At 43.3% G+C, this 23339-nt stretch overlaps 1 protein-coding gene across 1 annotated transcript in view; it reads right to left on the reverse strand.

Moving 5' to 3' along the window:
• The window catches only part of PLCD4 (phospholipase C delta 4), a gene marked incomplete at its 3' end in the record, with an annotated part of 45151 nt that overhangs the window by 19866 nt on the left and 1946 nt on the right, over nt 1–23339 (reverse strand). The window contains exons 2-5 of the mRNA XM_081338157.1: nt 11086–11148; nt 5922–5980; nt 2916–3074; nt 1299–1528 (exon numbers count right to left, since the gene is read on the reverse strand). Of these exons, the coding sequence (XP_081194283.1) occupies nt 1299–1528; nt 2916–3074; nt 5922–5946 (414 nt within the window). The 5' untranslated portion in view covers nt 5947–5980; nt 11086–11148. The remainder of the gene's footprint in view (nt 1–1298; nt 1529–2915; nt 3075–5921; nt 5981–11085; nt 11149–23339) is intronic.

Raw genomic sequence — 23339 nt, forward strand, 5'->3', positions numbered from 1 at the left:
GTCAAGCAGAGCACATGGTGCGAACAACCAAGGACGCTCTCAAGCATATCATCATTGGCGACTGGCATCACAGGTTGGCACAATTCTTAGTATCTCAACACACGACACCTTGCACATCCACGGGGAAGAGTCCAGCGAAACTTCGTTGGGGCAGATGCCTCATCACCAAACTGGACAGACTGCACCCTGACAGAGTGGCTGCTGACACCGACCAACCAAAGACCCCTAGGGAATTACACCCTGGTGACTTGGTTTGGGCCAGGAACTATGGTCCGGGACACTTGTGGATTCAGGGGGTGGTGGTTGACAAAACCGGGCCCCTATCCTACATACTAGGGGTGGAGGGGGGTCGTCAGATCAGACAGCACATAGATCAGGTCAGGAAACAGGTTCCTGAACGGTCACAGAGCAACCAACCGGTGGACTGCCAATCACCAACCTCAAATCCTCCCTACCAACAAACAGTAGGACCAGAGCCCGAGGTGGACCTCACCAACCCAGAACTGTTTCCAGAGAGCCCTGTCCGGCCGGGACAACAACAGGCCCAGGACCACCGCGACAAACCTGCCACAGGGTCTGACTCTGGGATGGGTCAACCTGAAACGCCCAGCAGGGACTCAACCACTGACCTGGCCGCCCAGGACAGGGAAGAACCCCTAAGACGCTCTTCACGAACTCATAGGCCACCTGCGTATCTCGCCAACTATGTGCGTAAATGAGGGGGAGGCTGAAGGGCATGGTATCCTGACATATCGTCACGTTATTAAGCATTGTTGTATATATTGTTGGGTAACTATTGTTCGTTCTTAAAGGGGGAAGTGGTGTTATATATTAGGCTTAAAAAAGCACCTTTAAGCAGTTACTGAACAGATATCACCAGGTGGCGCTGAACTGAACTGTTGTGACCACTGTCAGTTTTCGGCAGGGAACTGAGGTTCAAACTGATTGGTTGGGAGCATACCTGGCAAGGTATATAAAGGGTACAGGCACCCCCTATTCCCCCAGTTCAGTTACTTCACACAATAAAGACCTGTCTTGCTGAATTCATCGTCTCAGCGTCCTTCCTGCTTCCCAGAACATAATATACACAATGACTTTAGTACGCTTCCTCTTTACAAGTATTATATTTTTAACTAATGGTTAAAATAACAAACTGAAATAAAGACATTTCCTTCACACTGTCCTTCTGCAATATAGACATCTCAATGTGTCTCCAATATTAGATTCAAGCTGAGCTTCCTTTTTTTCCCCTTTTGTGGGAAAGGCACTGAAAGGAACAACAGGTAATTGAAAGGATATTGATCAAGCCTCTCTTTTTGATCCATGTTAATGACCGTCTCTATGAGGCGCCGCAAACCTTGAATCCAACACTGAGCCTCCTCAGCTGAACTAGCAATGAGATCGAGATTGCTTCGCCGCCCATGGAAGACAACAGTGAAACAGCATTCAGCAGGGAACTCCTCAGCCAGACTTCGCAGCACCTCCGATTGATGTCCTTCACGGATTGTCTCCACATCACTTACAGAAACTTGAGAGAAGAAAAACCAGAAAAGATAAGCCTTTACATAGTGCAGGGGTCTTCAAACTTTGCCCTTTTATGACTTGTGGACTTCCACTTCCAGAATTCCTCAGCCAGCGTGGCTGGCTGAGGAATTCTGGGAGTTGAAGTCCACAAGTCATAAAAGGGCCAAGTTTGAAGACGCCTGACATAGAGGGTTGAACTTAAGTTATAAAAGCATTCCTTTCTTCTCTAGCCAGGCTATACATAAACACAAATGGTGAAATCGAAGTGATTGGTTTTTTTAATTAGAGCCAAGTAAATAAATTAAATTAAATGAATAAAAATATATTTAGCGTAATTCCAGAGTAATTACTTAGTTGAAGAGAAGATGAATGCACCCAGGATGCCACAAATTCAGCAGCAGAAAAATGTCAAGAAGGTACTCCATGCCTCTATGGGAGATACAATAGCATGCAACAAAAATATCTTTAATTGGCAATTTGGTAGGATATATTTGATGCCTGAAATTACTCTATTCAATATTCTTCTATTTGGTATCCTCTAGATGAGATCAATTGCATAATATCCACTAGCCGAAGTAGCAATGGTAATTCCACTACATAGACAATCAAGCAGTGGGGATGGTTTCACTTACATCCCAAACTCTTGTTTTCTCAAAGATGAACATTTTAAACAAACCTTACAAAATTTATTCTAGAAAATGTCACGCACATGAGAAATTGTGAGGCTTGAGAGCACACATATGGACATATGCATCTACATTCCCAATAATTCCCAACATTATGAAAAAACTTCATCTTCTCTTCTGGATCTGGGCAAACCAATACTTAAAGGTAAAGGTAAAGGTTCCCCCGCACATGCGTGCTAGTCGTTTCCGACTCTAGGGGCCGGTGCTCATCTCCGTTTCAAAGCCGAAGAGCCAGCGCTTGTCCGAGGACGTCTCTGTGGTTATGTGGCTGGCATGACTAGACGCCAAAGGCGCACGGAATGCTGTTACCTTCCCACCGTAGTGGTCCCTATTTTTCTACTTGCCTTTTTACGTGCTTTTGAACTGCTAGGTTGGCAGAAGCTGGGACGAGTAACAGGTGCTCACTCTGTTACGCGGCACTCGGGATTCGACCCGCCAAACTGCCGACCTTCTGATCGACAAGCTCAGCGTCCTAACCCACTGAGCCACCACGTCCCTTAACCAATACTTACTTATATTAGCCTTATTTGTCTTTTTGTCCTTATTGTGTGCCCTGAATCCTTCTCATGATTGGAACTCAAATTTTTGGAAGATTTCCCCATTTTTCTATTCTGCACTTACAGGATTTGAAAGCCCACACTCCAAAACAAGGTTACTGAGAATCAACCCTGTGGCAAATAATATAGTGCAGGTAGTCAAACTCACAGGCTGATTTGGCTTTGCCAGACATCTTAGATTTGTACCAGACCGTCATGCAGTCCTGCTGTAACATGTAGTAGCGTTGTTTTTTCCAGTTCTTGGATTTCACCTTGCGCATCATGCTTCCTTGTTGCATTTGAACAAGATTGTCATCCAGTTGCATACCTGAGCAGAGGATTGGACATTTCAAGTCAAGGAGGGTGTTAGTTCTAATACAGTAACAACTATATGCAATTAAATGCAAATGTTAGGCACTCTGATCAATGTTTGTATTATGTCGTGGGCTCTGATGAGCAGGAACGAAGACACGCAGACGAGTACAGAAAAACTCATGCTTTATTTAAGCAGAAACTGTACTGAGGAATTGGAGTCACCCTGCCTCATTATATAGCCACACCCTATGGTAGCAACCAGTCGGATTGAACCCATGTTTGCCGCCCAAAGTTGACCAATTGCCGGACTAGAGACATCCTGTCTGAGTTGCTGGAGAACCGTTAGTTCTCCAGCAACACACGTGGTGATATTCCAAAAGCCCAGTACATAACAGTTTGTGCTTCAATAAATTCCTGAGTGAACAAAAACTGATACAACCAGGTATATAATTTAAAATGTGGTATTTTTGCTAACTGGAATCCCTATCTATTACTGTATTTTTTTTGCAGTATTTGGATATACGGTTGTTTCCAGAAAAGAAAACAGTGGATTTAACAGGTGCACAAATTTAGATATCCTTTCACTCAGGGCTCTGCCATACTCAGTGCTTTGCAATTCACTCAATACTCAGCAGTTTCCAAACATTTCCTATATGCAGATAAAAGTCTAAGAATATAACCACCAATTAGTTTGCTTAGCTAAGGGCTAGACTGGAGCTGGAACTGACTATGGCAGGGAACCTTATAGACAGAGTAGTGGGGAGCTGACTATTAGAATGAAAAGCAAATTCTGGGACAAGAGTTGAGGAGAAAAGAAACTTTTTAGAGCTTCAGCAGTCCAAACCAAGAAGTAACATTTACTGTAGAGTCTATCCAAGGAAGTCAATAGATCTCACAGCAACAGTTTGAGGCTTTTCCTTCTGGCCTCACACCAGCAATCTCAATAATCATTTCAGCCTCAGCTTTGGGCATAGAAGCAACTCTTTACTTGAGAAGTTTCTGGCCACTTCCTTCCCTCTGAGGAAAGTTTTCTTGCTTGAGGAACCAGCTCTCTTCTCTGCCTGGGCAATGAGCTGAGTCCCAAACAGGTAGTACAGGAGAGTGGAAGAGTTAATTTATATAGTCCTAGTAAGCACTTTCTCTGTAGTCTTCTCTTTGTTGACCTCTGCCATCTGTTGTCTCTTCAACCTTCTCCAACCCTAGAGCAACTTTTTTTAAGCTCAGCAGGCCCTGAGTTTGCAGACACTTATATTCTGTGACTCTGTTCTGTACCAGCCTACTACCAGCCCTGCAGATAAGGCAGGGACAACCCCTTTACAAGAAGGCAAGAGGCTGGAACTAAGCCTGCCAAATTTATGGACACAAAAGCAAACAGAGCAAAAACAAGACACAAACCATGAAACAGGAGCTATTCAAACAGTTGCCTTCAGCAAACCAGCCCTCCCACGCATTCCCCTTTTAAACAGTTCAGGGTGTGGCTTCTCTCTGCCTCCTTCCGAGGTGCCCCATTGCCTTCCTCTGTTTACTCCTGATTGACTGCCTCCTGCGTCGGGCGTCCTTGAACAGGGCCAGCTGTGGGTCATCTTCATCCACGCTGTCAGGCTCACACAGCTGGGTCTGCGTCATAACCAGGTGGGAGGGGCCTGGCTGAGGGCTCTCATCAGCAAGCTCTCCAACACCCTCAGCAACCTCTCCAACACCCCCCTCCTCCTCCTCTGAATTGTGCGACCCAACTGCCGAACCCACAGGCTGACCCTGAATCACAACAGACTCACTCAGAAGGAGGCTGATGTTTTCCTTTCATTACATTTGCTTAATGAGTTTGAGCTAATAGCAAATCTGCAGGTTCAAAACATACTCTGTGCTATCCACAAGTTTCCAGCAGCTGATTGAACAGGAGGTGCTACCTAGTTTCTTCAATGTCCTCAAGAGGTGGTGACCCTTTGAGAGCTCTATGCATTGAAATTTCATTTTAATGTATGCCAATTAGTGTACATTCAAAGTGATAATAAAGTTATTATTCTATTCTATTCTTCTGTATCTATTCAGGTTTCTGATTCCAGGGATAAATCAGAGTCAGTTTCTCCTTTCTCCTGCCACCTCTCACAGCCCTGTTAGATATTACTACTGATAGGCACATGATAGTGGGGTTCTGTGGTGTTGCAGGAATCTCTCTCCTGCCACACACTGTGAATCCTGCAGTCCCTGTCAAGCTGGGGTTATTTAGTGTTCTTCAACAAAAGCTGTAAACCCATTTTTTTAAAAAAAATAAAAAATTAGTAGAATTTAAAAGCTGACAGATATGTATGTACGTGTATAGCATCACCTCTTCACACCATATTCTGCACTTCTCCAACACCTGTCAGTTACTATTTGGGCTGATTCCTCTTCAAAGCCTGGTGTATGGAAGGGAAAACAATTTGGCTTTGGAGAGCAGTGGCCAGGGAGGAGAGAAGAAGGGGGATGCCTATATCCATTGAAAATTCTCAATAAATGCTCAGGGATCATCTAACTCCACTGAAACATCAATAAGCCATGTCAGATTGTACTTATGGTAAAATTGGTATTCTCTTTGGCCTAGTTATGAGGAAACATGCTACTTTAAAGCTGGAAATCTAAGGAAAACTTAAGCCATTTCTCTGGCATTTTGTTTACCTATTTATTTTAAAAGATTTATGTTATGGTTTGGGATGAGGTGAGATGGTGGCAACATAACCTAACCCTTGGGCCCAGAGAAAGATCGGAAAACAAGTGAGTAGGCACGTGTAATGGCTACAAGGACTGAATTGATGTGTGGGCCTCATAACTGAGGACGGCTTGCAGGACCAGTAGCTTCTCAGAGATTCCAGGAAATACTTACGAGGACTGTAGAGAAGTGAAGACATGGTTCTTCCTCCTTTAGCTTGGAAAAATTGACACCTATAACATAAGACAGTAGAAGTAAAAGAAAGAAGTGAAAGAAAAAGCAGCAAATGGAGGACTAGACGGAATACTCTGTTTCTTGACTTTCCAAAAACATCTCAAAAACACTTTTATGGAAAGGAGATATCTGCAGTGGGATCTTACGTACCTTTCCTTGGAAATTATTTCCAATAAGGCATACTTCTAACTAGAAAGGTGTAGAGGTTAGTCTTGTTCAGATGCTGGATTCTCCCTTATCTCTCCAACACTATGGTAGCACTTATACATTGAACTCCTTTTATGAGCTTCATGTTCTCTAACTGGGTCGACTATTGCTTTTTTTAGGGAATAGTTGGTGTTGCAGACCAATATATTTCGAGGACATCATTTTTGGAAATGGTATAAAGTCACAGATTAAGATGGTGGCTGATTATGATATTGCAGTAGGACTGGAAAGAGGCCCAGGTTCAAATTCACTCAATCATGGAAACAGATTGGGCAACTTAGGGCCAATCTCTCATCCTGATCTATCTCACAAGGAATACAATTAGAGGAAATATGACACCTTAAAATCTCAGAGGAAATGTTGGCATATATTGATCACAGCTAAAGTTGCAAACCATGAGTATAAAAACTGCAACTCACAAACATTATTTCTATGCACCTTACATCCTGCCTAACTGGATAGTTCTGCAAAGTTGAGGCTTTCTTTTGTACTTCTGGGGTTAGGGAGACATCAGCTTCACCATATTTTTATGTGTTAGTATATATCTGTATAAAGTACCGTATATACTTGAGTATAAGCCGAATTTTTCAGCCCACTTTTTGGGCTGAAAAATTCCACTTCGGCTTATACTCCAGTCAACAAAAAAACTTGCCGAGGACTTGTGCGCGGCCGAGGCTTTGGTGCTTCCGGGATCGCGCGCACCTCTCCCAAGCCACCGCCATCCGGAGACCTGCCGAAGTTTGGGGAGGTTTGGGGAGGTGCGCGCGCACCTCCCCAAACCTCCCCAAACGTCGGCAGGTCTCCGGACCTCCGCGCCTTGCCTGCCTGCTTCTTTCCGCAGCGGAAAGAAGCAGGCAGGCAGGGCGCGGAGGAACGGAGACCTGCCGACGTTTGGGGAGGTTTGGGTGCCTCCCCAAACCTCCCCAAACGTCGGCAGGTCTCCGTTCCTCCGCGCAGACCTGCCGACGTTTGGGGAGGTTTGGGCGCCTCCCCAAACCTCCCCAAACGTCGGCAGGTCTCCGTTCCTCCTGCCGACGTTTGGGGAGGTTTGGGCGCCTCCCCAAACATCGGCAGGTCTCCGTTCCTCCGCGCAGACCTCTCGACGTTTGGGGAGGTTTGGGCACCTCCCCAAACCTCCCCAAACGTCGGCAGGTCTCCGGACCTCCGCGCCTTGCCTGCCTGCTTCTTTCCGCAGCGGAAAGAAGCAGGCAGGCAGGGCGCGGAGGAACGGAGACCTGCCGACGTTTGGGGAGGTTTGGGTGCCTCCCCAAACCTCCCCAAACGTCGGCAGGTCTCCGTTCCTCCGCGCAGACCTGCCGACGTTTGGGGAGGTTTGGGCACCTCCCCAAACCTCCCCAAACGTCGGCAGGTCTCCGTTCCTCCTGCCGACGTTTGGGGAGGTTTGGGCGCCTCCCCAAACGTCGGCAGGTCTCCGTTCCTCCTGCCGACGTTTGGGGAGGTTTGGGCGCCTCCCCAAACGTCGGCAGGTCTCCGTTCCTCCGCGCAGACCTGCCGACGTTTGGGGAGGTTTGGGCACCTCCCCAAACCTCCCCAAACGTCGGCAGGTCTCCGGACCTCCGCGCCTTGCCTGCCTGCTTCTTTCCGCAGCGGAAAGAAGCAGGCAGGCAGGGCGCGGAGGAACGGAGACCTGCCGACGTTTGGGGAGGTTTGGGTGCCTCCCCAAACCTCCCCAAACGTCGGCAGGTCTCCGTTCCTCCGCGCAGACCTGCCGACGTTTGGGGAGGTTTGGGCACCTCCCCAAACCTCCCCAAACGTCGGCAGGTCTCCGTTCCTCCTGCCGACGTTTGGGGAGGTTTGGGCGCCTCCCCAAACGTCGGCAGGTCTCCGTTCCTCCGCACAGACCTGCCGACGTTTGGGGAGGTTTGGGCACCTCCCCAAACCTCCCCAAACGTCGGCAGGTCTCCATTCCTCCTGCCGACGTTTGGGGAGGTTTGGGCGCCTCCCCAAACCTCCCCAAATGTCGGCAGGTCTCCGTTCCTCCTGCCGACGTTTGGGGAGGTTTGGGCACCTCCCCAAACGTCGGCAGGTCTCCGTTCCTCCGCGCAGACCTGCCGACGTTTGGGGAGGTTTGGGCGCCTCCCCAAACCTCCCCAAACGTCAGCAGGAGGAACGGAGACCTGCCGACGTTTGGGGAGGTTTGGGGAGGCGCCCAAACCTCCCCAAACGTCGGCAGGTCTGCGCAGAGGAACGGAGACCTGCCGACGTTTGGGGAGGCGCCCAAACCTCCCCAAACGTTGGCAGGAGGAACGGAGACCTGCCGACGTTTGGGGAGGTTTGGGGAGGCGCCCAAACCTCCCCAAACGTCGGCAGGTCTGCGCGGAGGAACGGAGACCTGCCGACGTTTGGGGAGGTTTGGGGAGGCGCCCAAACCTCCCCAAACGTCGGCAGGTCTGCGCGGAGGAACGGAGACCTGCCGACGTTTGGGGAGGCGCCCAAACCTCCCCAAACGTCGGCAGGAGGAACGGAGACCTGCCGACGTTTGGGGAGGTTTGGGGAGGCGCCCAAACCTCCCCAAACGTCGGCAGGTCTGCGCGGAGGAACGGAGACCTGCCGACGTTTGGGGAGGTTTGGGGAGGCGCCCAAACCTCCCCAAACGTCGGCAGGTCTGCGCGGAGGAACGGAGACCTGCCGACGTTTGGGGAGGTTTGGGGAGGCGCCCAAACCTCCCCAAACGTCGGCAGGTCTCCGGACGGCGGCGGCTTGGGAGAGGCGCGCGCGATCCTGGAAGCACCGAAGCCTCGGCCGCGCGCAAGTCCTCGGTAAGCTCCGGGCGGTCACTTGCTTCACGTCTCCTGAGGGAAGGGGGGGCGACTGGAGCGGGCGTGTTTCCTCGCCTGCTGGGCGCCGCGATTTGCCCGGGGAACGCGCGGGCCCCGAATGGCAGCGTGGAGCGAGGAAGCGGACAGCCAGGGCTTCCCCGAGAGCCGCGGCCACACAGGGTATTCCTGTGTATTCAGGCTTGCAAAATGGCGGATCGAGCCTCTGCTGGCGGCAGAGGCTTGCAGAACGGCGGATCGGCTTATACTCGAGTCAATAACTTTTTCCAGTTTTTGGGGGTGAAATTGGGGGTCTCGGCTTATACTCGAGTCGGCTTATACTCAAGTATATACGGTATATAAGTTTTACTATTCCAAGCAACAAAAAGTTCCCAAGATAGGATCAGTTCCATCATGAGGACAAATAAACATGTAAATTGATTCTTTGAAAATGTATAAAAAAGGCTGCAAATACTATTTTTTTTAAACAAACGACATCATTCATTAAATAGCATCAACCCAAAACTAAACCAAACCGAAGCTCAAAATGTCCAGCTAACTATAAATTCACACAGATTATTCTTTCAGTTATTAATTATAATTCAGTAATTACAACTGTCCTATTACAAATTCCTGTGTTTAGCAGTAGCCTCCAGAGGCTGTTGAGGAAGATTATGAAGCTTTCAGATAATAGAAGCTGTTTGAATGGAATGGCTAGGTAATTTTAGATCTTAAATCTAATGGTCTCATGGGTGCTTACTTTTCTGTTAACAGTATTTATTAGGTCATACTGTTATAAACACACAACTGATACCATTTTTCTATATCCATAACAGCGCTGCATGATTTACAAGTGCTTCTATATTCCTGGCATACAAATCTGTTTTCCAGCTCTAACACCTGAGTAAAGCATTGTTTAATGTTGTACGCCACCTGGAGTCACTGTGTGCAAGGTGGGTAACCATATAAATTTATTTAAGTAATAAATAAATAAAGGTGTTTTAAATTCAAGGCATGATCATAATTTCTGCATCACTCTGTGAACATCTAATTCCCACAGCACTGTCTTATGTCTAAGGATATTCATCCATGGAGTAGGGCTGTATTACTATTCTCCTTCTCATCTTTCCTATTACCTTCTACTATTGGTATCTTATGATTATATTACTTAGTTTTTGTATGTTCACTGAGAGTTTCTGCACCAGAGATAAATTCCTTGTTTGTCCAATCACACTTGACCAATAAAGAATACTGTATTGTATTGTATCTTATGTAATAAAATAGAGCTGGGTGCTACTGGCTGGATTAAACATTATTATTTAAGGGTAGACATTATTTTGTGGTGGAAAAAAGTTTCTGTGTGTGTGTGTGTGTGTGTGTGTGTGTGTGTGTGAGAGAGAGAGAGAGAGAGAGAGAGAGAGAGAGAGAGAGAGAGAGAGAGAGAGAGAGAGAGAGAGAGAGAGAGAGAGAGAGAGAGCAAAAAGGGAGGACATTTTGCAGCAATGTTAATGCCTGATGACTCATTTGTTGTTACCCCATCACCAACTGTTCTTAAGCGACCCTTTCCAAATTGGCTATCCTGCACATGTATTGACATTACAGTTCCTAAAATAATTAGCCAACACTGGCTGAAAATTCTGAGATCTGTAGTCCCAAAATGTTTGGAAGACATTCATTTGGAAACTTTCTCCAGTGTGGCCATCACACTGGAGAAAGGTTTTCTAATATTATTTTTACCATCACACAGGTAAAATAGGGCTTCTATACAAAGAAAATCAATGCTGAATATCCAAAGTGCCTGTTGTGCTGAAGATAATGCATCCAGGGGGAATTTCAAGACAATACTTTTAGGACTCTGCTTCAGAGCACAATAAAGTGCTGTATCCCACTCCTTGAATGGGTACAAATTGCAACCACCTCATTGCCGATTTCTAGTCTGTCACAGGAATGCATCTGGCAACAGAAGTTGAACTGACAGACTAAAGAAAGCAATTGGTGGTTTTGCTTCCCTCCCTCCAATTACATTATAAGCACAAAGATAGAAAGATGCTGAAATACCCACAACAAAGGAATGGTTGGTGAAGATGACAGAATTTGCAGAGATGGCAAAATCAACTTACTTGACCAGAGGAAAGACAACAATTACAGTTGTCAATAACTGGAAATCCCTTATGGACTTTTTGCTGAAATAAAAAAAACCACATGTGATTTATGGATCTGATTATTATACAGGATAGAATATGGAAAGAAGGGAGCAATGATGTAACCTTAGCAAGAGAATAAAATATAAACGATCAAAATATAAAGATCAGAAGCCATTTCTTTGTTTCTTTTTCTTTCCTCTTTTATTTACTTATCACTTTTTATTTTTACTTTTCTTTAAATTATTGTTTTACACATTATATAAAACTTCTTTAATAAAAATTAATTGAAAAAAGTACAGATTTAATCACTTGTTAGGCTCCTTGTGTAGCTCTGAATGGGGAGGTGCTATTTCTGAAACAAAAATCTGACAGTCACAGCATCAGGACCGGGGGGGGGGGGATCATCTGGAGCAGGTACATCAAGAGAGAACTTTACTGTGTCATCCCATGATTTTTTTCATGCCTATGACTCATCAGCCAGGCTATCTTTGAACTTGTTTGCAATGTATCAGAAGAGTATTAGACATGTCCTCAAAAAAATACCTGTCAGATCATAGGTACAGAGGAGAGGCTGTGAAGAAAATTGCAGAATCTTTCTCCTGAGTTCACTCAGACAATCACTTAAATATGAGCCAGCAGTGTGCTGCTGCCACCAAAAAAAACAATGTAATCCTGGGCTACATTAACAGAGGGATGGAATCAAAATCACGTAAAGTGTTAGTAGCACTATATAATGCCTTGGTAAGACCACACTTGGAATATTGCATCCAGTTTTGGTCACCACAATATAAAAAAGATGTTGAGACTGTGGAAAAACTGCAGAAAAGAGCAGCAAAAATGTTTAGAGGACTGGAAACTAAAATTTGAAGAACAGTTGAAGGAATTGGAAGATTACTGTTAGGGATCTTAGAAAAGGCAGAAGTGGGATGATTTTACATATCTCTTTATACCACTGATGCTTTTTTAATGGTAGTTTTACAGAATCAAACAACAGAAATTTAAAGAAAAAGTGAAGAGATATTCCGTTAAATATTGATATAAAACCCAAGTAACATCCCTTAAAGCAAAATTACCAAAGAATCTGTCCTCTCACAATGACTTTTATGATCCCCTTAAAGAGAGTCGAAATTTCTCAATTTTGTTTTAATTTTCAAAGAAGAGGATTTGGTGCAGATTATCAATTCCCCCCCCCCCCTAAAGAAGTCAGTCAAGGGGATCAAGCAGTCTGAGCGGACATGTAGCATGAGAAAGCAAGCACTACTTGTTTCTTTGGCCTGAATACTACTAAAATGCAAAATACATCTCCAGGCGCTCCAACCAGGAGGCAAGCAGTTGTGATTCAGCCTACTTTAAAAGCCACAAATCCTATTCTTGCTTTAGAAACTGGGATCTCTTGGGATATGATTGTTGTGAGCACTCAACCTGCATGTATGTGCAAATAAGCCCATCAAAGAATCAGTTACAATACTCGACTTACAACGGTTCGTTTAGTGACCATTCGAAGTTACAACCGCACTGAAAAGTGACCTCTTGACCATTTTTCACACTTAACAATCGTTGCAACATCCCCATGGTCAACTGGTTCTTATTTATGATGCTTGCAATGTCCCAGGGTCATGTGATCACTTTTTGAGACGTTCTGTCAAGCAAAGTCATTGGGGTGCCAGATTCACTTAACAACCATGATACTATGGTAACAATTGCGAAAACTGAAGTTTTGGGCTCAATTGTGGTTGTAAGTTCAGAACTACCTGTATAACAGAAGCAAGATTAGATTTCAATGACCATCCATGGAGAACAAATCTGGGCACACATCTATCATTCCAAGTTATACAAGGGAGTCAGCTGTCTGCAGTGCTAAATTATCAAGCATCTTTATACTTTAATCTATCCCAACTGAATGCTCCTTTTCTTAATTGACAGTAGAAGTGGAGAAAAATGGCATTCTATTTCTGGAAGTAAAAGACATGCTTAAATGTTATTCCTTCCTTAAAACCATCACTGTTCCTCTTTAATGCTCTTTCTAATGTTTTGTACCTGCTCGGAGGCAAGAATTTAGGTTAAGAAACATCACGTGGTATGCATTTAATGGAGTGATGTGGTAGATTTCTGGGAAGAGCTCCTAGCTTTTGGAACAAATGGTTGTTTCTTTTTGGCACGACCTCTCAAAATACATGCAGTACTTTCAGAAATTATAATTTCATCTAAGCTCATTTCTTCCTATTACAAAATCAAGCCCTCACGGTTATGGACATCCTAGCAAAAGACCTGAAAAGGATTTGAACCTGGCCAGGTACAAGTGCAAAGTGAGCACTTTTACATGCTGTTTCTCACTCACTCAAACACACACATACTGTACCTAACCATTAATGTACATGGTGAACTTGCACAGGCAAGGGTAGACTCTAGAGCAGCAGTCAATTTTGGGAAAATATGTGAATTTCAATTCCTAGAATTCCCTAGCCAGCCATGTTGGTTGGAGAATTTTGGGTGTTGAAGTCCACACATCTTCAAGTTGCCAAGATTGAGAAACACTGCTCTAGAGGTCTGGGATCTGCATAATATTTTGCCAAAGAAGCCCATCAAATTGAATGAGTGGCCTGCCCTGGAGCATAGTCAAATGGACATTGTTTCTTCAGTGGCAAAAATGACCTGGTGTAGCTGAGCTACTACATTCCACAGATTCTAATACAGTAGCCTACAGAAAAGGATGGGTGGCCATGCTTTTTTTGTAAAAAAAAAAAAAGGTACCGGAACTCACACATGTCATACAACCCGCCTTGCCTACCCTACAAGGTTCCATCCAAAAAAGGTGCTGGAACTCTATTCTAGGCATTCTATGACAAAAAAAGCCCTGGGTGGGGGAGTGGATGGATGGATAGATGGATGATGGATAGAAAGAGGATGGATGGACAGACAAACAGACAGATACCTTTTTCTTATTATAAACAGTTGGGATAAAAACATAGTTGATGATTGCAAAACAATCCAGTAATTCACTAAAATACTCCAGTCTATAATTCAGCTAACTATCATTCAGACATAAAGAAGTGAAAATAAATAGGAAGGAGATCAATTCAAAATGGGATTCCCTGTGATTTCTGCCTTGTTCAAATTACATTTGGTCGTTTATAATATTTTAGGCAGTCTATTTCTTATACAAAAGTTCTTGGCAGTGTTTTACTTTCATCAAGTAGAGTATAGTGTAGGATACTTATGCAGTAATAAATTTGGTATTCTTCAAGGTATCAAAAGGCTTGTTTTTGCTGCAAGAAACTAACATGACTGAGTCTCTCAAACTTATTGTACAATTTGCAAATACCAGGAACTTTATTTCTGCCCTCTGTGTGATGTTTTTAAAGGATCATTCTATAAAATTAATCATCTTATGCAGGGCTTTTTTTCTCATAGAACGCTCAGAACAGAGTTCCGGCACCTTTTTTGGATGGAACCCTGTAGGGTAGGCAAGGTGGGTTGTATGACATGTGTGAGTTCCGGCACCTTTTTCTTTTACAAAAAAAGCACTGATCTTATGAATACCAGGATTTCTGTTTCATCATTAACAATGGCTATTCTGCTACTATTAATAACTGTACTTTCTGCATCCAAGATCTCTTGGGCCTCACCATGACAGTACCTCCACTATGCATATGTGCATGTGTATGCACAATTTATTCATTTATTATATGCACCCATTTTTTTCTCTAGCTGAATATGGGTATAGAGTATATAATTATATAGAAGGAACGAGGTAGGCATCAGATCCAGCTCTAAGGTCTGGGTGCCAAATTTAGGTTTTGCGTTTTGTTTATTTTAGGTCTATGTTTTATTTTACTTTATTTAGTATTCTTTTTTTTTCTTGTGAGCTGCCAAGAGTTTTGTAATTACATCAGCCATGGTATATACATTTTACATATACTGTGTGTGCATTTGGCTACTAACAGAACAATTGTAGCTTACCATATTTCTGGCTAAATTGGTTCCATTGTTCTTACTGTTTAGGAATATTGCACAATAATTACAATAGAATATATAAAAACCTATGATATAATAAACATATTAGCTTTAAAGAGGCCATCAGATTCTGAAGCTTACTGGAATCATTAGCAGTATCTAATGTAGAAGAATAGCCTATGGTTACAATCTGGCTATTAGAAGATACTTTCTTTAAGTTGACCAAAACAAGACTCAAAAGAAATACGGTGGTTTGATTTCCTTTACACCTGCAAGCTGGTGTACCATGCAATTTATGATGGATTAATAGAGACCTTTTTAAAAGAGGCTAACACAATCACATCAAAAATAAAAATGATACATTTCTAAATGGCACAATTATAACTTCCTTTCATTAATATGGTTGCCACTCCAATTAAAATAAATGCATTACTCCAAGTCAAGGTAAGCCACAAAATTCTGCTGCTTCCTGATACAAGATGTCATCAACACTTCATGTATAAAAAAGTCAGCAGACAAATTTTACTAACACTGTAGTATCGGGGCAGAATTTCTGACCAAATTCTAGCCTCTTTGCAAGGGGGAACCATTTTTGCTAAACTTGATTTAACGTAGGCGTATCAGCAACTGCCGGTAGATGAGGCCACAGCCACGGCTCAAACAATAGTAACTCATAGAGGGGCATTCAAAGTCAAACACTTGCAGTTTGGAGTCAGCATTGCACTGGGTATTTTCCAAGGGATTATGGAGCGCACACTTAAAGGTATACAGGGTGTCTGTCCTTATTTTGATGATGTTCTCATTGCTGGGATTTCCCCAGAAGTATTGGCCAACAGGCTCAGGGCTGTGTTACAAAGGCTCCGCGATGCAGGCCTCAAAGAAAAACAAATGTAGTATTGGGGTTTCATCAACGGAATTCTTGGGGTTCTGTATCGATGCTAGTGGGATTCACCCCGCTGAGTCAAAGGTTAAGGCCACCAAAATGGCTCCTAGGCCAAAATCAAAAGCAGAGCTGCAAGCATTTTTGGGCCTCCTGAATTTTTATCACACATTTCTACCTCATAAGGCTGCAATAGCTGAGCCCCTCCACAGGCTACTTGATAAAAAAGCCCCTTGGAAATGGACTGACTTACATGAAAAACGTTTCCAGGATCTTAAGGCCCTTCTTTCAGAAAAGTCCACTGTAACTAATTACATTGAGTCTAAACCTGTATGTCTTGCATGTGATGCATCTCCCTATGGGGTGGCGGCAGTCTTAAGCCACATAGAGAAGAATGGGAAACAAGTTCCTATTGCATTCTATTCTAGAACCTTATCTGCTGCTGAGCATAATTATGCACAGATTGATAAAGAAGCCTTAGCCATAGTGGCTGAAGTCAAAAAATTTCATGATTATTTATATGGCAGGGATTTCACTGTCTACATTGACCACAAACCCCTTTTGGGCTTATTCACAACAGATAAGCAAACTCTCCACATACTATCTCCAAGAATGCTGAGATGGTCTATATTTTTGTCTGCATACAAATTTAAGTTAATTCACAAACCTGGGAAGGAAATGGGCCATGCAGATGGCCTCAGCAGACTACCACTGCCACTAATGGATCCTGATCCAGCTCCTGCTGCTAAAATATTGTCCATTCAGGACTTGCCTGAGTTTCCCCTCCATGCTGGGGATAGTGCTGCTGAGACTGCCACAGATAAAATTCTGAGCAGAGTACTGTCATGGGTATACATGGGCTGGTTGGAAAAAAGTCCAGGCCCTGATTTCCAAAGTTATTTTGTCAGGAGACATGAATTGTCTGCACATAAGGGCTGCATATTAAGGGGTAACAGAGTCATTATTCCCACATCATTGAGGGACAGAGTCTTACATTCCTTACATGAAGGCCATCCAGGCATTGTACGGATGAAAGCCTTGGCTAGAAGCTACCTTTGGTGGCCTGGCCTGGATAAGGCTGTGGAGGATCAAGTCCATGGTTGCTATACCTGCCAGAGGTCTAGGCCTGAAATGCCTCAGGCCCCACTTCATAGGTGGGAGGAAACACATACACCCTGGTCCAGGGTTCATATAGACTACGCTGGGCCTTTTCAAGGACAGCTTTTTATGGTAGTAGTGGATAGCCACTCAAAATGGCTGGAAGTAGTTCCAGTCCCTAATATGACTACTGCTAGGACCATCCAGGTGCTGAGAAAACTCTTTGCAACACACGGGTTGCCTAATGTTTTGGTTTCTGATAATGGGGCTCAATTCACTGCTGCTGAGTTTCAGGCTTTTCTCAGAGCTAATCTCATCAGACATGCTACGTCTGCACCATTTCACCCCTCTTCGAATGGACAAGCTGAATGTATGGTGAGGACAACAAAGGGGGCGCTCAAGCGCATCATCACAGGTGCCTGGCATCATAGACTGGCAGATTTCTTGCTCTGTCAACACTCTACACCCTGCACAGCTACAGGTAAAAGTCCTGCTGAGCTTCGGTGGGGAAGGCGCTTAATTACTAAACTGGACAGGTTGCATCCAGACAGAGTGGCATCCGAAGCCTCTAAACCAAAACCCCCGAGGGGGCTGCAAATAGGTAATTGGGTTTGGGCCAGGAACTATGGGCCTGGAAACTTGTGGGTTCCTGGTCAGGTGATCAAAGAATCCAGACCCCTATCTTATAAAGTGGGGTTGGAGGGAGGGCGACTGGTCAGAAGACACATTGACCAACTTAGGAAGAGGTTTCCAGAATGGTCACTAAGTGAGGACTATGGCACAAGTCCTTCCCGAAGTCCTCAAGCTGGCACCCAAACCAGCCCACACCAGAACCACCAAGGTTTTCCTTTCTCAGTGGAACTTTATTCAGAGGAGGAACATGGCAGCTCAGAAGTGCAACATGGGACCCCTGACCAGGTAAACCAGCCGAATCTCAGCGACTGCTGTGCCTACTCTGCTAAACAGTCGGACTCTGGGGTGGGCCAACCTGGAGAGGCCAGCCGGAGCAATTCAACTCCCCTGGACAACGGAGCACAAGGGGACATGGGTCTACCCAGCCCACCGGGTAAGCTGGTAGACCACAAAGTGACTGGAACTCCAAGGCGTTCCTCCAGACAACACAAATCCCCAGCATATCTTACAGACTATGTTGTAAAATAAAGTGATGTGTAATGTTGTGACATTGTACTACTACCTACAGAAATTGGGGGTAAATTGTAACTGCTGGCAAGCATGTTCACTGAGACGTTATTTTATCTCTTTGTAGTTATACTGCATTGACAAGCAGACAAATTTTACTAACACTGTAGTATCGGGGCAGAATATCTGACCAAATTTGAAGCCAGGAGGCCATGAAGAGGACACAGAACAGGATGAACGGCAGTCATGGCTGTACCCTCCAGTACTTTCTTACTGCTTTCAGACTCATTACCTCTGTTACCTGATACAGTACAAATTGGCTCACTCTGCTTCGCTGAAAGGGAAGGGTATGCTAAGCATATAGTCTAAAGAGCCCTTTAGGTCTAATTTACTCACACTAAGCAATACAGTAGAAATTTCTTTACATTATCACTAGGCACTAATAGCCCAACTGAATTCACACCTTCACTACAGTAATTCTGCAATTCCTATCAACCATATGAACTACTGTTCTATGAAAAATAAGTCTTGTACTTTGCTTAGATATAAGCAGGTCCTAAATAACAATACTAATGGTAACTGGAATTTTAGTACAGATTTGTACTACTTTATTACATTGGATTCCAGAACTCTTGTTTCATTATTTAATTGGCAATATCCAGTAAGCTCTGAAGTTCTTATCTAACAACCATTTCATAAAATCACAGAAGTAGAACGCACTTTTTAGGCCAATCCTTCTCTGAGTGCAGGAATCTAAATTATAGTATTTGTGACACATTACAAGCTAATTTCTGCATGAATACATCCAGTTAGAATTTATCATCCTGCGTTTTACAATAATAGAGAACTGTCTGCAGCGTTTTTGTATGTGATCCTGAATAGTGTCACAGTACAGTATCACTTTTCAATTCATTCTTCTCTCAAGATTAAACACATCTGCTCTCTTCATTCCCTCTTCTTAGAGCTTGGTTTCCAGCTTACTGATAATTGTCACTAGCCTTCTCTGTATTCTCTTCAATTTGTTTCAATTCTTTTTAAAGTAAAGCAGTCAGAATTGTATGGAAATGTTGGGCTGATCTGACCATGGGAGGCTTAATAGGGCTATCTCTATGAGTTGGAAAATAACCAGAAAATAAATGTATGTTCCAACATGTCTGACCTGGTTCCTATTAATATTTTGATAAAAGCCTATTTCATTTCTCTACATTGGCACCTTCCATTTATAAACTAGGCATTTATGTCTACATAGGGTGATTGCCCAAACAGATAAAGAGACAAGGCTAAATTGTGAGGGGAAAAAACTCTTTCCTACCATCACCTACTGTACCCAATCCAATATACAAATATATTTGTAGATCTCACTAGCTGCAGTCATTAAACTCCTTAAGACTTACTGGATTCAATGGGCTTTTGGAATAGCACCACGTGCGTTGCTGGAGAACTAATGGTTCTCCAGCAACCCAGACAGGACGTCTCCGGTCCTGCAAACATGGGTTCAATCCAATTGGTTGCTACCAGAGGGTCTGGCTATATATTGTAGCAGGGTGACTCCAAGTCCTCAGTACAGTTTCAACTTAAATAAAGAATGAGTTTCTCTGTATTCAACTTCGTGTCTCCATTCCTGCTCATCAGAGCCCACGACATAATAACGTACTTAAAACATTGTGAAGGATTTAAAATCATTTGTTCAAACCTAAAAGGCCTGACTCAGGGGGCAAACCTTGAAAAATAGAAAGAATGAGGGCTGGACACATTTTTTGAGGGAATGTACTCCTTAGTAACATGAGAAAAGGTCCTTTAGTGGAACTCTTTGGCAAGTAGACTTTCATTATCATTCCAATATTGGCCATATTGATAACTCCTACTTCACTATTAAAAAGAGAAAGAAAATCAGCCTTACTTTTTCATCTGCTCGCTCTAGCAACATTATTTTTTATTATGAAGGAAATTTGGCCAACCAATTCTTATATGTATTGTCTAGGCCAGGGGTAGGCAACCTTGGCTCTTTTACGACTCATGGACTTCAACTCCCAGAATTCCTGAGCCAACACTGCTATCATGTCCCTCCCAGTCCTTCTTTTCTCTAGACTGGCCATTCCCAAATCCTGCAACCTTTCTTCATATGTTTTAGTCTCCAGGTCTTTAATCATCTTAGTTGCTCTTCTTTGCACTTTTTCCAAAGTCTCAACATCTTTTTTGTAATGTGGTGACCAAAACTGGATGCAGTATTCCAGATGTAGCCTTACTAAGGCTTTATAAAGTGGTACTAATACTTCACATGATTTTGATTCTACAATATGCCTCTGTTTATACAACCAAGGATTGTATTAGCTTTTTTGGCTGCTGCCACACGCTCCTGACTCATGTTTAAGTGATCTTAAATTCTTTTGGAGATGGGACAGGACAATAAATTCAAATTATTAATATGGCAACCTTGTTTCTGAACAAATTGCTACTTCTGCCTATTATAGATTTTCCTTCTACCTTTTCCTATGATGCTCAGGGCATCGTGACATGAAGATCATAACCCTCACAATCAGCCCTACTGCTAGGCAAACAGAAAATCATTACTTTAGGTGCCAGATTGTTAAGTATCAATCTGAGTCCTTCTGATTCAGAAGGTGAAGAGCTTGATCAAACTGACCCTCAACCTGCACTACTGTAATTACTTGAAGGGAGCACTCCAGAGAAGATCCAGGTGTCGGTTGAGTCAGTTGATCCAGAACCTGAACTAAACTAGACTCTGAGTCCACCACACATCACAAATGAAGAAGAGGAGTCAAGCCACCCACCTGAAAGAAGGAAAAGAGGAAGGAAAAAAGCATGGCTCAGCCGACTAGTCAAATTGATAGGGATATGAAAAAGACTTTGTAAATGGCTTTTTGTACCAAATAACAATGGATGCTTCTACCTGTCTATGTGCAATTTTTGGCTTACCCGTGACTCTGGAATGGAAATGTACTTTTCTTGGCAGTTTTGGCTCTTCAGATTGTCTGCCAGCATAAGCTCCTACGGCTGCTTTCTATACAAAACCTTTGAGTTTGCAGCAGGTTTTCTACTACTTTGGTAAAAGTTTTATGATAGCAGAAAATATTGAGCTTGTTATCATAAGCTGGGTGTATGTTCCTTTATGGCAGCAGCCTTTGGAAGTGCTCTGGGAGTGGGGGGGGGGTCCTCAAAAATCCATTCACAAAATACAGGCAGCTTTCATGAGTAAATCACATCATTGTTCAGCAACCGCCCCACCTCTTCGTCCAGGGGAAAGAAGTAAAGGAGCAGTCATATTCCCTAAGGAGGTAATGAATAGGATTTTGCATCTCTGAGCAGTCAATACACTTTACTACTGCAAAACAGCTGGATCCCTCTCTGATTTTCTGTGGAATAAGAGAAGAGATTCCCTCACCCCCCAAATGTAAAAAGATCATTTCTTAAGGGTTGACTCTCAAAACATATTCAGACTTATAAGATATATACCCTCATGGATATAAAATTGGGCTTTTCTCTAATGTGTCTCACATTAAGCTTCCCTACAAGCTGAAGGAAATGTATGCTAGGTTGAATTGCCAGAGTGTATATTTAGTTCCTCTCTGGGGGGGGGGGGGAGTGAAATATAATATCTCATCTCAGTCCCACAAGAATGACCTGCTTGCTGCCTCTGTGGATACACAGGAAAGGGGAGGAGTGTATGCCACCTGATCTTGCATATGTTGGGTTTGGCAGTGGATCATGATAGGATATACTTCAGATATATTTTGAAAGCTGCTTTGCAGCATGTAACAATTTCTGTTAAACCCCTACCAATCTATATAGTTTTTGGGGTTGCTGACCCTCTTACTGATGATCCAACGGTTGCTGGAATTGGGTATGTGTAGTTTAACGAAGGGAAGAGTGAGGGGTGACATGATAGCAGTGTTCCAATATCTAAGGGGCTGCCACAAAGAAGAGGGAGTCAAGCTATTTTCCAAAGCACCTGAAAGCAGGACAAGAAGCAACGGATGGAAACTAGTCAAGGAGAGAAGCAACCTAGAACTAAGGAGAAACTTCCTGACAGTTAGAACAATTAACCAGTGGAACAACCTGCCTCCAGAGGTGGTGAATGCTCCAACACTGGAGGTTTTTAAGAAGAGACTGGACAGCCATTTGCCTGAAATGGTATAAGGTTTCCTGCCTGAGCAGGGGGTTGGACTTGATGACCTCCAAGGTCCCTTCCAACTTCTTCTTCTTCTTCTTCTTCTTCTTCTTCTTCTTCTTCTTCTTCTTCTTCTTCTTCTTCTTCTTCTTCTTCTTCTTCTTCTTCTTCTTCTTCTTCTTCTTCTTCTTCTTCTTCTTCTTCTTCTTCTTCATTATTATTATTATTATTATTATTATTATTATTATTATTATTATTATTATTATTATTATTATTATTATTATTGTTTTTATTATTATTATTATTTCTGAAGAACCTAAAAGCTACTTTGTTGAGCTGCTTCCAGAACAATGGTGTCTATGTGTTGCAGCAAAATTAGATACACCCCAGTAAATCACAAACCAGCCACTCACATGTTTGCCTGCTTGTTCTGTGAGACCAGATTGAAATAGTCATAATTTGGTTTGCCATGCCACAGAGATGCAGCCATAGAATCATATAGCATCTAAAAACCTAACATTATTGATCTATTAATGTTCATGAGCTGTATATGGCCAGTCCCTACTTTTTTTACTGCCATTTCTGATGATGTTGCTTTTACTTTGCCCCCAGCCCACAAATTTAGCTAGCTTTAAGTCATCCTTCACTTTACTGAGTATAAAGTACGGTATCTTTTCCCTCTTATTCCAGTTTCATTCCAGATGTGTCAAACTTGTTTGGTTTTCTCACCCTTTACTTTGGAGTGAAGTCAGGTGTCTGTAATGACTTGAAATATAGGCTGCTGAGGCACGGTGGGGATTGGCAATGGGAACAGAAATATCAAATCGATATGATTTTCTGCTGATGTAAATATAAGGTCTAAGACTGTAATTAATAGGGAAAGGCCTTGAATAAAAATTCATTTAAGTAAAAGTAGAAATATATTGCTTTTTTGCTTTTCTAATGACACTAAAAGGAAGCTAAGTTACAGCCACATTTTGAATTATTGCACCATAGTGCTGACATTGCAGTGAAAAGTATATGTCAGTG

Source organism: Vipera berus (genome assembly GCF_964194415.1).
Source record: "Vipera berus genome assembly, chromosome: 1".
Lineage (NCBI taxonomy): Eukaryota > Metazoa > Chordata > Lepidosauria > Squamata > Viperidae > Vipera > Vipera berus.